This window comes from Amblyomma americanum, chromosome 5 (genome assembly GCF_052857255.1).
Source record: "Amblyomma americanum isolate KBUSLIRL-KWMA chromosome 5, ASM5285725v1, whole genome shotgun sequence".
Lineage (NCBI taxonomy): Eukaryota > Metazoa > Arthropoda > Arachnida > Ixodida > Ixodidae > Amblyomma > Amblyomma americanum.
This window is the reverse complement of record NC_135501.1, coordinates 169,875,902-169,891,396: the sequence shown is the minus strand read 5'-3', so window position 1 is coordinate 169,891,396 and position 15,495 is coordinate 169,875,902. Positions and strand designations below refer to the sequence as shown.

Below are 15,495 nucleotides of genomic sequence, written 5' to 3'. Positions count from 1 at the left end.
TGAAAAGAAAAAGGTTTGAAGAAAATAAACGGCGTGGTAACTATCTCACTTCTAGGTGGACAACTCAACTGTGTGGTGATGAATGAATGAATGAATGAATGAATGAATGAATGAATGAATGAATGAATGAATGAATGAATGAATTAGTCTATTCCTTATTAGAATTCATTTCAAGACAGTGATAGCTCTAACCCGCTGTTGGGGAAATAGAAGAGATTAGTGTGTAGAATACCTCAAAATTGGCGCGAAAACTACGCGAGCAGTATATTGCATTCAACAGGACCCCCGATGGCCCGCGTACTCGTATACAGGTTGAGAGAGCGCGGCGCTCTATCAGCCATTCCAGCCGCACGACAATGCAAAACTCGAAGCACTAGACCGCCGCCTTCTTCATTTCTGGGAGGCCAAAGCTAGTATTGAATTGCGATTAAAGAGACATAAGTGGAATCGCAATCTCAGAAGACGCGCCAACAAAACTCTCTTACCGCGTTATGAGGGCAAATCCATCAGCAAACTAGACGCCTCTATCCACGAATTCGAGGTTCGAGCAGAAATTCTAAAGTTCAAAAGCAAATCAGCCCCTGGACCAACAAGATGCTTAGAAACATCTATAACAGCGCTGACGAATTTCATGCAAGAATGTTGGGAGAAGGGGTTGATTCCCAAGCAGTGGAAAACCGCTAAAATAGTTTTCATACCTAAGCCAGGAAAACGGCTCACCCTATAAAATCTAATACCTATATCCCTCACATCTTGCGTCGGAAAACTGATGGAACATGTGATACAAACGCGACTAAACAATTTCATGGAAGACAATGACTTATACCCACGTTCGATGATAGGTTTTAGATCGCACTTGCCCAAGCAGGATGTCATGATACAACTCAAACATGACATATTAGACACTAAGTTGCTGGATGCGAAAGTAATAGTTAGACCTAACCTCACCAAAGCTTTCGATAATGTAAAAAGTGAGGCGATACTAGAAAACCTGGCTCTTTTAAACGTCGGGGAACGTATATACATTGCCAATTTCCTCTCTGGCAGGATAACGCTCATCCAATTTGGTGAAAGTCAGTCTCAAGACATACACTTGGGAGATCCCTCAGGCACCCCGGAAGGTTCTGTACTTGCCCCTCATCTCTTCAACGTGGCCATGATACAGCTACCGATGAGGCTGGAGGGGATAGATGGCTTGAACTTCTGCATGTATGCGGACGACATCACCTTGTGTATGAAACGATGCGGACATGGAAACTACGCTACAGAGGGCCATAAATGAGGTCGAAAACTATGTAAGCCATAGGCGTTTGCAATGCTCGCCGCAGAACTCTGAACTTCTTTTTTATCGACCTCTGATTGACAGACAAACTAGAACCATCCCTAGAACCATCCCTAGAAACTAGAACCATCCCAAGTGCAATGGGCGGAGATTTCTCACGTTGAAAAAAAATCAGAATTCTGGGCATGATTGTACAAAGCAACGGGTGTAATGATGATGCAATAACTAAGATGGAGAACTGCACACAACAAACGATGCGCCTCATAGAGCGGATTGCCAACAGGAGACACGGCATGAAAGAGCAGCATCTCCTGCGGCTGGTACACGCAATCGTAGTTAGCCGTATCTCGTATTCTGCCCCCTTCCTCGATCTTAAAGTTGCAGAAAAGAAAAATATAGATGGAATTATCAGGCGGATCACGAAGCAAGCTCTAGGGTTGCCCATCCGTACATCCACTCCCCGCCTGCTAGAGCTAGGCAGGCAAAATACCCTGGAAGAAATTACGGAAGCAGTGAGAACGTCCCAAATCGAACGCTTAGCCGGGACTACAGCGGGCAGGGATATTCTAGACAAACTCCATCTGAGTCGAGATAACAGAACAACCGCCAATGTTGACATGCTCGGAGAAATTCAGGACAATTTAATTGTACCCCCCCCCCCTACCCAGGAATATGCATTCTATTCATCCCTCAGTGCGCCGGCCCAAGCAGAAGCGCTCGAGAAACGCTTCCATTCCTACAAAGACGAGGACGTGGTCTACGTGGATGCCGCAGAGTATGGTAAGAACACGATGACCCTCGCGGTCGTCAGTAATAAACAACTCCTCAAAATAAGTGCCTTCATACTTTCGGCTAACCTGGAGACTGCAAAGGAAGATGCCATAGCACTGGCTTTTGTAAGCAAACAACCCAGGTACATCATCAGTGACTCCAAAGTTGCCATACTAAATTTCAGCACGGGCCGGGTCTCCCCTCTAACGGATACAGTTCTCAGCAGTCATGTAATAGACCAGAAAATTACACTAGCCTGGACACCAGCACATGCATCCCTGCCTGGTAATGAGACGGCCAACGAGTTCGCCCGAGGCTTTTCCTTCCGGGTGGACGGAGCGAGGTGATCTTCACAGACAGGGATCGCATGATGGCCTCCAGAGAAATTACACAGCACTATCGACGAGATACCAAGCCATCAACTGACGCCAGTTACAAACTTAAACCTTTCCAATCCCGGCCCTCTGAAGTTTTATGTATCCAGGGCAAATTTTAGAAAAATGCGCAAACTGCGAACTTAGGGCCAGCTTGGACCGCATACTATGGAAATATCCTCATGCCCCCGGGAGGGACGAAGTATAAAGACGGAAGACCAATGGGAGGACTTACTACTGAGCTCTGACCCGGCGACTCAGCTACAACTGGACCGAGTGGCCGAATCCGCCGAGGAGAGTCAAGACTCTTCGGCCGACGTCTAGGCGGTAGCCATGTTCGACATTACAAATTTTCCTATCCTATCCTATCCAGCTGCATGATCTGAAGACGGCACTGGCTAAAATGAAACCAGAAACGGCACCAGGACGGCAGAAGATTACTGTGAAACTCCTTACCAATATTCCCACCCCACCTACGAAACCCTTCTCGCTTTCATCAACTCGATGTGGCTTAATGGGGCACCCTCCCAACCGAATGGAAGACCACTCTGGTAAATTTCATTATGAAAGCAGGCAAAGCAATGAACACAGACAACCTCCGCCCCATTTCCCTCACGTCTTGTGGGAGAAAACTATTGGAGATTATGGTGCGGGATAGGCTGTCTGGGTTTCTGGTTTGTTTTTTCTGTTTGTTTTTTTTGGGGGGGGGGGGAAAGTGCACAGTATCAGTCTTACATATCGACGGAAAACCAGAACACAATCGCAGACACCATGTTCAGTTTCCACCTGCAACGGCCTTTACATCGTCTTTACGCCGCATTATCTTTAAACCGAAACACTGCTGTTCCCGGCAGTTTTAAAACACTTTGATCATGCATGTAGAGGAAAGTGGAAAAAACAACGCGGCTTAGACTAAGACGGAAGGAAACACTCAAGACCTCTATGAGCTAGTGTCTTTCCATCCTTGCGCTCCTTCCACTGATAACCTTTTTTCCAGTATCTGCAACAAATAGATTGAGGTTGTACAGCTGATGCCTTTAAGGTTCTCTTGTTGAAGCGCTTAACATTGCAGCGATAAAAATGAGGACCACGGAAAGCGTTGTTTCCGAAGCAAGCATGTCCTCCGACAAAGTGCACCGACCCTTCGATATCGCCTTCTAAGGAGAGAACACTTTAATCTGGTTACGTCGTGCTTCTATTTTTCTGGTCGATTGTACCAGTCGATGTGGTAAGCGAACGTAATCGTAGTAATTTGAGAATATATACCTTTTACAACTAGTTAACCACGGGGTACCCACGGGCGCGCCTGCGTTAATCGACACAGATAACATTTTATCTTTGTCACAGATGGCGCACCTCATATTTCAGAAGCCCAATGCTTGCTGCGATGTCCCGTGCCCGGTATACCAGCAGAAGATGGTGACCGCGCAAGGGAAGTGACAACCAGTGTGACGATTCCCTTCTGGCTATATATATGCCCTTTTGGCAAATCTTTGCTCTATTTCTTTCGAGCAACTTAGCGGGAGGCGCTAGATATATGCTATGTGCTCAGGATAGTGATTTGGTAGCTGCCCTGTGAGGAGGCATCCCGTGCGCGCATGTGGCCCGTACGGAGTACCCAGCATATCTCGCCAGCCCTTTAGGCTGTTCCCCTCCACAAACACGTTTTGACCACTACTGCGACGATGACGCTGTTAAGTACCCTTTGCCCGGGAATGTTCGCATTAAAAGTTAGCTCTGTGAAAGATTTTTCTCGAAGGCAGTCGAAGGCAGGCGCGGCCTCGCGCGCACCTCGGCTCACTAACGGTGCACGGAATTTTTCCTCCACCCCGGCACCCTTGGCGATACAGTGAGCAAGTGGACAGAAAAGTCATGCATTGGTTGGAGGAACGGTTTTATGTATATTCGGAGCAAACAACAGGCAGCTGGTAACTAATTGTGCACCTCCACCCGTCACTTCCTATCCCCACCGTTAGCAAACCAGCAATTCTTCCCCGAACGCAGAACAAGTGAAGAGGCTCGGCTACAAGCAGAAGCAAATTTTATGTAGCATTTAATTACAACAAAATCCATAAGGCAGCAAGGCCCGATTTTCATTTAACAATTTTTTATGGCTGTGACACCGTTTCACTTCGAAACGATGGGAATGTTTTCTCTAACGTCATTCGTGCGGGCGTGTCTGTGGCCATCCATGCAAGGTTCAGTCCTCGTCCCGCTATAAATTTTGCAGCCCTGTGAAACATGACGATCTTTATGAAGCGCCGACACCTCTTGTCAGCGTACGGTTGACCATCGTCGTGTGGGTTGCGGTGGCTGCTGCGACTTCTTGTTCCTGGACCTCAGCTGCTTCAGCCACTTGGTGGTACGGGACAACTGTTCGCAGCGCGAGATGGTGGTAAGCTTTGCGTGTAAACTCGCGCAATTGCCTACAGTATTCTGCGGATTTAGAAAACCTAGCATTGCTACATTCTTGTGTGGGCCGACGGCACAAGCATACGTAGTCTAATTTTTTCCACATAATTACACACCGCCAATAATGTTACCGTTTTGCCCGAAGGTATCCAGAAGAACGCACGCAACAAAAAAGATGCCAAATAATACTCGAGTGCAATAATAATTGCAACTGTAATAATACTAGACTGTAATAACACCCGCGACTGTAATAATACTGTAATACTACTGGACTGTAATAATACCAACTGTAATAATACTGTAATAATACTCGACTGTAATAATACCCGCTGTAATAATAATACTCGACTGTAATAATAATACTAGACTGCAATATTGCTCGACTCTAATAATACTCGCGACTGTAATAATACTGTAATAATACTCAAGTGTAATCATAATCCCCATCATCATCAGCCTTACTACACCCACTGCAGGGCAAAGGCCTCTCCCATGTCTCTCTAATTAACCCTGTCCTTTGCCAGCTGCATCCACCCTTTGCCTGCAAATTTCTTAATCTCATCCGCCCACCTAACCTGCCACCCCCTGCTACGCTTACTCTCTTGGAATCCACTCCGTTACTCTTAAGGACCAGCGGTTATCTTGCCTTCGCAGTACATGCCCTGCCCAAGCCCATTTCTTCCTCTTGATTTCGACTAGGATGTCATTAACCCGCGTTTTTTCTCTCACCCAATCTGCCCGCTTCCGGTCTCTTAACGTTACACCTATCATTTTTCTTTCCATGGCTCGACTTTAATAATACTCACAAAAACTACGCATTCAGCGACATTAATAATACTCGCTAAAACTACGCATCCGGCATGTATGGTATAAATTATACAACATTGCACAATCCTGATTAGGTGACTAGTAACGCAATATTCCGCACAATTACTTCGCTGAAAAGAAAGACATGATTCAGTCTTTCATGTCAAGCATTTGTTGTCATGAGCTGCCCCTGCATAAGGCTCTGAAATAATAAACTCACGCACTCTCATTAAATTCGTCCAACACTTTAGCCGCACTACTCACTCGATCAAACTGTGGATCATTCTTATTTTCATTTTTTGCTGCGAAAGTTTTCAGTAAGTTAGCATGAACAGTTAAAGCTGATGTTTCGCTTCGTGCATGCAAATAAAGAACTCGAGAAGTTGGATCTTAAATATAATAGAAAAACATAGAACCACTTGTACGAATTATTCAGCTACTTTTTACGTTATCAGGACTCGGGACCGCTGTTAGGTAGCGTCGATAAGACTTGTGGCCTATGGGCCTTAAGTGGGAAAGTCACCCTCTAATAAATGTGTCCACCTTGTCAAGTTAGACTAAACAGAAGCAGCACAGCCGTGCACAAGTCCCACCATAAAAAAGAGAGAGGAGAAAAGTGCATTGTTACGGTTTGGCGTTCACGCCTTCTGGCAACCTGCTAAGGACATGGGTAAAGTTTTCGCCCTCCAAGGCTTCATAGGTGAGTTATTTGCTCACCTATTCTCAGATCATGAATGGCAGTAACTTATATCCCTCAAGAGAAAATTGTACAACAGCTGTATCTTGCCGGTACTCACATACGGGGCAGAAACGTGGAGGCTAACGAAAAGGGTTCAGCTTAAGTTAAGGACAACGCAGCTACCCATGAAAAGAAAAATTACAGGTGTAACATTAAGAGACCGGAAGCGGACAGAGTGGGTGAGAGAACAAACGCGGGTTAATAACATCTTAGTCGAAATCGAGAAGAAATGGGCTTGGGCAGGGCATGTAATGCGAAGGCAAGATAGCCGCTGGTCCTTAAGGGTAACAGCAGCCGCGGTGGCTCAGTGGTTAAGCACTCGGCTGCTGACGAGGAAGACGCGGTTTCTATCCCGGCCGCGGCAGTCGAATTTCGACGGAGGCGAAATTTTAGAGGCCCGTGTACTGTGCGATGCCAGTGCACGTTAAACAACCCCAGGTGGTAGATATTTTCGGAGACCTTCACTACGGCGTCCCTCATAACCTGATTTGCTTTGGGACGTTAAAACCCCATAAACCAAACCGGACCGCAAGGGTAACGGAGTGGATTTCAAGACAAGGCAAGCGAGCAGAGGGCGGCAGGAGGTTAGGTGGGCGCATGAGATTACGAAGTTGGCAGGCATAGGGTGGGCGCGGCTGCAAAGGACATGGTTAACTGGAGAGACATGAGAGTGGTCTTTTCCCTGCAGTGGGTGCAGTCAGGCTGATGATGATGTTGATGATTCCCTCCCCCCTCTGCCTCCCCATCTTTGTCCACTCATTCATGTGAACGCCTCTACTCCTTCAAATAGTAATCACACAATGGTAGCTCATCCCATCTCGAGCATAAGATTAGCACGAAGGTATGCGTACCGTCAGGGAGTGGCTTGCCTGTCGTAAGCAATGCCAGCAACGCTGTGTGAAAGGCGTCCCTGCGAGTGGATCCTCGGCGCCGTTGTCTCGTGTAGCTTAAGTAGAGAATTGTCAAGGCGACCATGTCACCTAAAAGCATCTTTACCATGGAAACAGCCGTCCACAATGCGTTGCAGAGGGCGAACACCCACACGCAGGCCCCGAGAGCGTTGTGCAGCACGAAGTTCTCCATGTACGCGCCGTACTTTTCGTGGTGCATCTGCAAGAAAGACCGGGAGCACAAGTAAAGAAAAGCAGAGGATGGTGGGGAAGATTAAGCTGGGACAAAAAATAATGATAACGCGCTGGCGGCCCCATTATAGTATTCCCAGTGGTTAAATAAAAAGAGTCGCACAATCAGCGATCTATGCTTCAAAAACCGTTAAAATCTATTTGGTCAGGCAGGTTTCTGTGCTGCGACACTGACACGGTGGCAAAGCGGGTAGGAAATGTTACTGACAGGACAATGTGCCAGTTCTCCCTTTTGTGCCATCCGTGTCGCATTGTCAAAGCTGACCTACCCAAATGGACCCGAACTCGCTACCTAAGATCATACCATTTTGCGTTGAAATCTGCCTTAAATAAATTGTTTTGTATTTCTATGAAACATTATTTAAAGCGCTGGAGAGCTACTTCCTGCAACAGCTATAATGGCGCTTGAGATATACACGACTTAAAAATATTGTCGACAGATTATTATGCCTTGCACGTCCTTCTCAAAAGAGGAGTAGGTTACCAAGGGATGGTTCCGTAACGGCAGCACCCGCGGTTCGCAATAATGCATCTGCCCCCTCGCTGCGTGCGTGTGACTTTGCAAGGGGCTCTGCGTGTTTTGTGTACTTGGGGGAGTGATTTTTGCAAGAGCTCAGAACCTCGCAATTAGTTCATGCCAAGTGTATGAGACAAAACATGATTATTACTAGCAAGCAATGCTGTAATGGCGGCAAGTATAGCGCGCCAACCAGAAGATGATTATTAGCCATCAGAGAGCCAGCAAACCAAAGGATACTGTGCGCGTCGTACAAGATTTTTTAGCTAAGTTGTGCCACGTCATTAAAACTACCGTGTTTTAGTCGAGGATTGCAGGCTATTGTTTTAACCAGTGTGGCTCATTTCTAAATGCGGTTCGTCTATTAATTAACATAGAGGATAGATATATTATCTAACGTCGATATTGTTTACTTAAGTGCAAATTTTGAATGTGCAATTTCTAGAGCGCTTTTTAAAATTTGTTTCTGCAGTAACTTCCTCTAGTTCTCGTAATATTTAGCTCAAACTAAAACTCGCAGCGCTTAAACGCTGTCAGATGTCTCAGTGCTCTCGCCTTGACATGATAGAGCCATGAGACACGTCGCCACTCAATGAACTCGGATATAAACGGCAACAATGAATAAAAAAAGCAATGGCCGCAACGATGGTTCCGTGTTTCACTTCGTTTTCTTAGAACCACGATGGTTCATGACCGCGAACAACCACGTTCGTTTTAGGGCACCGCGCAGATAACTTCTTTCAGTACCTAGTGGTCGCACCCATGTTGAAGTACCATGGCTCTATTAAAATGAACTTCCCGTGCACAGAGTGGTAGCACCGCTGTAACCGGTGTACTAATTAAACATATTGCAGACCTGGCCCATTGCTTTTTCTTCTGCCGCCCAGCTGCTCAGCAGTCGGGTTCCTATCCCCCCCCCCTTCTCTCCTCCCCCTATCTATCTTACCCCACCTGGCTCGACTGGCTTGGCGCTGAAGGGGAAGAAGAACAGCGACGTCTGATCGCCAAGGCGGTCGATATGCTCGACCTGTAAATTATGGCCGAATAAAGGTCTAATACGACTACTACTACTACACTGTTAGTTCGAGTAAGCAAGTTCCTTAAACGGACGCTTGGTTCAGGGATATAACATCCCGAAATGAGAGTAGTCAAGTCACAGTTAAATGTTGAAGGCTTTATTTCGACCACATAATCGTAAGCACGCTGCAGTTCTTTAGAAGGAAACAACTGAAATCGGCATGTTTCTCTGTGCTCAGGAACATTAACGTTGAATAAGGCTAGCGGGTAACAAAAATTGGAGGGGACGCTTGCGTTCTACCTTAGGAGTACGACGAGATAACGTTAAGTGATAACGTAAATTGCCCATATCTGCAAAACTGCTCATTCCCGATTTTGTGTTCATAGATCGCTGGGACTTCTTTACCACTCCTGGCGCTTTGGTGCAGCGGTTCAGCGATCCCTCGCTGCCCTGCGATGGCATGTGCTACCACCGATGGGCCTAGTGCGACCCTCGACCAACATCTCCAGTGTAGCCACACTGGTCGCACTCTAAAGTGTAACTACGGTGGCAGCAATGACACCGCTGCTTCCAGCGATCTTGCAGCCACTATTCGCCAGATTGTCCGCTAAGAATTAGTTCGCTGCCAGGATTTTTTTTTTAGCCCGCTATGCTCTCATCTGCGTACCCGCTGGAAAAGTCACAGACCCTGTGTGTCAACGCAGCGGAATTTGCGGGCTACCGGGAGCCTCAGTGATACCGACCGCGCCACGTCCCACGCTCGCTCCAGGAAGAACGTACGCGCCCACACCGAGCGCCCATCCGCCATTTACGAAGCTGACGCACGATGAAATGCCTTGTTTTGGGGTTCAGACAACGATTACGATTTCAGCGCGCGGAGTCTCGTTTGTCCGCTGGTGGTTTGCGACCCGTGTAGGCATTCCGGCCACATCACGCGGTTTTGCCATCGCTGCCGACCAGCTGACACGTAGTTGGCAGTGATCAAAAATTCCGCCAAAAATACCCACACAAGCAACCTGGATGGCCCACGTAGATGGGAGGTTGGCCACCTGAATCATCGCCATCGGCACACACGGTATTAAGCAAACTGTACAACGTAGCAGGTGGGAGTAAAATAATAATTCACTGGTCGAAAAAGTTTGCTCGGGTGAAGCAACCTGTGTCACGCGTTCATCACCGGCGGCAGCACCTGCCATCGCACAACAGTGGCGCCACCACTGCGCCATTATTTGTATGAGGACTACGAATGTAAAATGAAGAAAGATTAACTCCGCGTATATGGATTAACTCCAATAGCTCTATCACGTCGTATACCCTTAAAGAGCGGCTTACGTGTTCTCTCCAGTTTTCCTTATGCGTTACATATCAGCCGCGGAGATCATATGGAACTATGGCAATCATCATATATGGAACATTTTAACACTCAAGACAAAAATTTGCAGACTTGATGCGAGAAATATTGGGTTAAGGGGGTTACTAAACTCAGTTAGTTTTCTTCGTTTCTTTGTAAGCGCTAGCCACAAGCTGCCTTCCATAGTTTGTTGGTTACAGTAGCCAAATTTGCGTCCGCTCGATTTCCTGCGGTGACATACTGAAGAAGGCAGTAGACAACCAAAGAAGTCCGCGTACCTGGATAAGCTCTCCGTGCTCTGACGAGGCAAGCACCTCATAGAGGCATGCGCACGCCTTGAGGATGTCTTCTCTCGAGAGGCCCGATGGCTCATGGCAGATCTCCGGAAGCGCGGAGGTCCGTGAACCGTAGAGGTCTGGTAGCGTGCGGGGCCGGCAGACGAGATACTTGCTGTAGCTGTTGTGGGCGTAGAACGTCGACGCCATAACAGCGCGATCCCGCATCATCTGAGGAGAGAACAAGCTCAGAGTTCAGTTCAGAAGGGTGGCCTACAATAATAAAAAGATGCGTGGCACTAGACAGCCATCCTTCTGAAGATCCTTCGCCAATTGTTCCATCACTCCACAGTTCTATACAGAGAATCACGGGTATTATCTTTCTATGCCACACTGCAAACCATTCATTCGTCCCATTCAAGCACAGGAACAGTTGCATCGCGCATTGCTTCAGAGTGCCAGTGGTTTATTGCAGACCACCAGAATTTACAGGGCGACATTGCAATAAAATGCCAAAGTAAAATAAATGCCAATGCACATGGACACTACAGCCGGACATCGCTTATGTGGATGCTTTCTTTCGTCGGTAAAATATGTTGATCCTAAGAACACAGCATAGTCTTGTGCGAAACATTTGCTCACCCTTTTCTTCCTCGTGAAGTAGTGGCAGTACGTATTAAAATAAGCGTCGAATGTATCTTACACCTGATTCTCCAGATCATTTTGCAGACAACGGTATACCTGGTCAAGTGTAATTAGGTGAGGAGGCAGAAGGAACAAAAACCCTGTTTCTAAAATACTTTTACATAGCCCTCCAATCCTAGCAGCGCTACCACTTTGAAGTGTGTGCTTCATAGAAACATTTTTCCGCTTTGCATTCTGTCCAGCAGTTCTCAAGAGACAGTGTGACTTTCACCTTGAAGCCTGACACCAGGAGAGGACCGTTAACCTTGGACGAGGCGACCATCCACGTGGTGTAGCAGAGCTTCATGAGGAGCCAGGCAGCGAACGGCCCGACGTTCCCGGCCCTTCGAAGCGCTGGCAGACAGAAGTACATCACAAATTCGGGACCGACGTAGATTGCCGACTCGAACGCTATCAGCGCCGGCATCCTGTGGTCGGCCAATATCCGAAATGGAGACTGCCTCTGAGAGCTCACCACCAGGCGCAGGTGCGCCAGAAGACGGAGGCCCTGAGTAAATTAAAAAAAAAAAGAAAATGCTTAGAACGGATGAACTCTTGTTCCTGCGCTCTGTTAGCACCACATGCATGCATGTCCGAAAGAAAATTAGCCGTTATCTAGGCGGTATGGCTATAGCCCTCCATGCATTTGCTGAACATTTGTTATTCCATCCACCAATCCATTAGTAAGAGCAAAAATCAAGGCGAGCACAGTTAGGCCCACAAGTATTCATATGAAATTGGCACAGCATAGAATCAGAACAATTACTTTCCCACAAAGAAAATTAAAATTGCAGAAACCGCGTACCTTAATGTGGCGTCCGCGAACGTATTCTGGAAGCATGGGAGCGTCATAAAATTGCCCCCTTCATTCTCCCTCTTGCTGTCAAAAACACCAAACCCCGCCGCAAGCTGTCAGTATCATTAAATCAAATATAGCTGCCTGCTTCTATTTTGAAACTATTTAGCGCAGATTGTATTCAAAGTCCTCTCTTAGTGTATTAGCAAAATGTTAAGGGGAACCCCTCAAGGTGGAGTAGATTTGCAATAAGGGAGTAATTACTCACTGGCATCCACCCAAGCGCAGCCATACACCGCGCCTACAGAGGTAAGCTCTACAGCTTTCTCAGAAACTTGGCAGTTAAAGAAAAATTCGTCCTGGTCCGGGGTTTGGACCTGGGGCCAACGCTTCATCGGAGCAGTCGCTCAACCAACTGAGCTAAGCCGGACGGAAAGATTATGGTCGGGTGAGAGCGAAATAATAACTCGAAGTGGGAACAGTGTTGGTTAAATGTCTAGGGGGAATCCCAAATGTGGAGTACGTTTGTAATAAGGGAGTAGTTACTCACTGGCATCCACCAGAGCGCAGCCATACGGCTACAAAGGAAAGCTCTACAGATTTCTCTGAAACTTGGCAATTAAAGAAAAATTCGACTTGGTCTGGGGTTTGAACCCCGAACCAGGACGAAGTAGAATTTCACCTCCATCAAAAATCGACCGCCGCGGTCGGGATCGAGCCGAACCCGCGTGAGCAAAATATTAGCTGCAGTTTAACTACTGCTAAACCTGGTTAGATAGCTAAAGCTGTGGTGTATCGGGCAACTATGGACGCGGCTTGGTGTCTGTAACGTTCAGTGCGTTCCGGACACTGGATTGGCAGCGCGCCCCCCTGCCACTCTGGCAGGTGGCAGTTAATGGTTGATCGCGAGAGGTTAGTCACCCAGTGAACGCTGCGACCTATTGCTACAGTGCCGCGTGTCTGCCCCAACGTCATAAGCGCTAATGCAAGCAGTCCACATCTCTCTCTCCCCACCGCCACAAACCTCAAATCGCGATTGAGGCGTCCACTGCCCCAGGGAGCCAGCTATGCGCCTTCCTTTCCTAAAAATCATCGGAGTCTAGAACGCTGTCAACGCCAATGGCAGTGACCACAATGGACGCCGACGGTATGTAGCTTCAGTGCCGCGTTACTCCTACAACGTTGTGAATGCGTAGGTTAAGGCGCGACTGAGGTGTCCACTGTCCCAGGGCGTAAGTTATACGAATTTGCTTTCGAAGAAAATTGAAGATTGGTTTTTAAAATTGGTTTTGCAGAAGGAAATGGCGCGTAACTCTCTCCATATCGGTAGACACCCGAACGGCGCCGTAAGGAAGGAATAAACGTGCTTGGGCTGAAGGTCGTTCAAGGCCATTCTCTGGCCTACTCAATGACTGTTTTATCCAGCGCAGTGAAGCTTTTGGCTTCAAACAGCGACGAAAGCTCAGGCGACGGAGTCGGCGGCGGCCACCTGCGCCATGCATGACGTCACTCGTACTCCGACATACGCCGGCTCGGTGTTGACTAGCGTAGTGAAGCTTTTCGCTTCAAAAAGAAAAATGACTAAGAGTAGGACTCGGACAACAGCAGGCCCACGTGCAAACTACACAGCCTCCGGAAGAACTATTTGGCAAAAATAAGGCTTGCAGGAGCTATTCCTTCTCTCACTGCTCGAGAAGAGGAACGTCGCGAGCCCCACAGCCGGCTCCTTTGTTTGAAAGAGCCATCTGTCAGCGCAGGGGCGCATCGCTTAACCGCTGCGCCACAGCACGGGTAGCGGTATGGGAACTAGCAGTGACTTTAACAATGATAATAATAATATTTGGTTTTCGAGGAAAGGAAATGGCACAGTATTTGTCTCACATACGTCGGTGGACACCGGAACCTCGCCGTAAACAAAGGAATCACCCGCCGCGGTGGCTAAGTGGTTAGGGCGCTCGACTACTGATCCGGAGTTCCCGGGTTCGAATCCGACCGCGGCGGCTGCGTTTTTGTGGAGGAAAAACGCGAAGGCGCCCGTGTGCTGTGCGATTTCCGTGCACGTTAAAGACCCCCAGGTGGTCGAAATTATTCCGGAGCCCTCCACTACGGCACCTCTTTCGTCCTTTCTTCTTTCACTCCCTCCTTATCCCTTCCCTTACGGCGCGGTTCAGGTGTCCAACTATATATGAGACAGATACTGCGCCATTTCTTTTCCCAAAAAAAAACAATTAAGGAAAGGGATAAAGGAGGGAGTGAGAGAAGAACGGAAGAAAGAGGTACCGTAGTGGAAGGCTCCGAAATAATTTCGACCACCTGGAGATCTTTGACGCGCACTGACATTGCACAGCACAGGGCGTCTTTGCGTTTCGTGCGCCTCCACCGAAACGCGGCCGCCGCGCTGGGGTTCGAACCCGGGTGCTCCAGATGCGTAGCCGAGTGCCCTAACTACTGAGACACCGCGTTAGCAGTGTGACGCGTTTTCCCTAGTTGCGTAGTCGGAAGCAGAAAAGAATCAAAACTTGGAATCAGAAAATAATCGCAACTGCTCTAAATGGGGAGTGAATACAATAGGCTCAGAATTTGAATACAATCACAATTCAAATATACAATAATCGGTAGTGAAGTAGACTTCCAATTAAAAGAATAATGCTTTCGCATTTTCACCGCATCAATCCAACTCACTGCCTATCAATTTTTCTCGTCCTCCTTACGCACGCACGTTGTTCGCCCTGAATCTACTTACCATGAAACCGATGACACAAGCACATAAGGCTTGTCTGGTGGCCGCGTCCAGTCGCAAGAACTTGTTTCGCCAGCGTCGGGCATAATCGCTCCATTGGTAGATGAAAGTACACCACTGCACCCGCAGCGCACCGTGGCGTTGCTGCTGATCCCACCGCACAACCTCCTGTCCGCTTCCGCCTACATTGAGCCCCTCCTTACAGCAATGCGGACAAGACACTGCACTCGAGGCAAGGTCGTCCCCTTCGACGCAGTATTCGTAGTTTCTGTTGATTTCAGCTGGCGGCCTGTTCCGCTCTTCAGTGGCCCCTGCCCGTTCCGCATTCAGCCCGCCAGCAAGCGTCGTCGGCCCTCCCTGACACACGTCGGTCATGACTGGCCCGTCGATGCTTGGGATTCTTGATACCAGACAGAGAGGTTGCGCAGTTGTGAATTTTAAGTCAGAATTAGGGACACACGGCGGGGCTGCAGATTTAGACACCTTTCCTGCTTCGACTTCTTCGACTTCTTCAATCCGGGAGTGATGTAGTCATCTCCTTTATCGTGTGCAGATAGACACATCGACTTCGTCGACTTCTTGAATCC

The 15,495-nt window shown here is 47.9% G+C and overlaps 1 protein-coding gene across 1 annotated transcript; it reads right to left on the bottom strand.

Annotated features, from left to right (window-relative positions):
* Window positions 1-10,224: 10,224 nt before the first annotated feature.
* LOC144134330 (uncharacterized) lies at window positions 10,225-15,495 on the bottom strand. Its single transcript, XM_077667268.1, has 4 exons — window positions 14,912-15,495; window positions 11,605-11,880; window positions 10,692-10,919; window positions 10,225-10,251 (listed from the first exon to the last, which is right to left on the bottom strand). Exons 1-4 carry the CDS (start codon window positions 15,281-15,283, stop codon window positions 10,225-10,227), a joined length of 903 nt encoding a protein of 300 aa, XP_077523394.1. The 5' UTR covers window positions 15,284-15,495.

Bases quoted from the DNA above. Each gene is read 5' to 3' on its own strand.
- LOC144134330 (XM_077667268.1), bottom strand. From the start codon at position 15,283: ATGACCGACGTGTGTCAGGGAGGGCCGACGACGCTTGCTGGCGGGCTG. The intron at 11,881-14,911 runs GTAAGTAGATTC...TAATTTACTCAG, and splicing joins CTTGTGTCATCGGTTTCATG to GGCCTCCGTCTTCTGGCGCA. The intron at 10,252-10,691 runs GTACGCGGACTT...GTGCGATGGCAG, and splicing joins AGCACGGAGAGCTTATCCAG to GTGCTGCCGCCGGTGATGAA.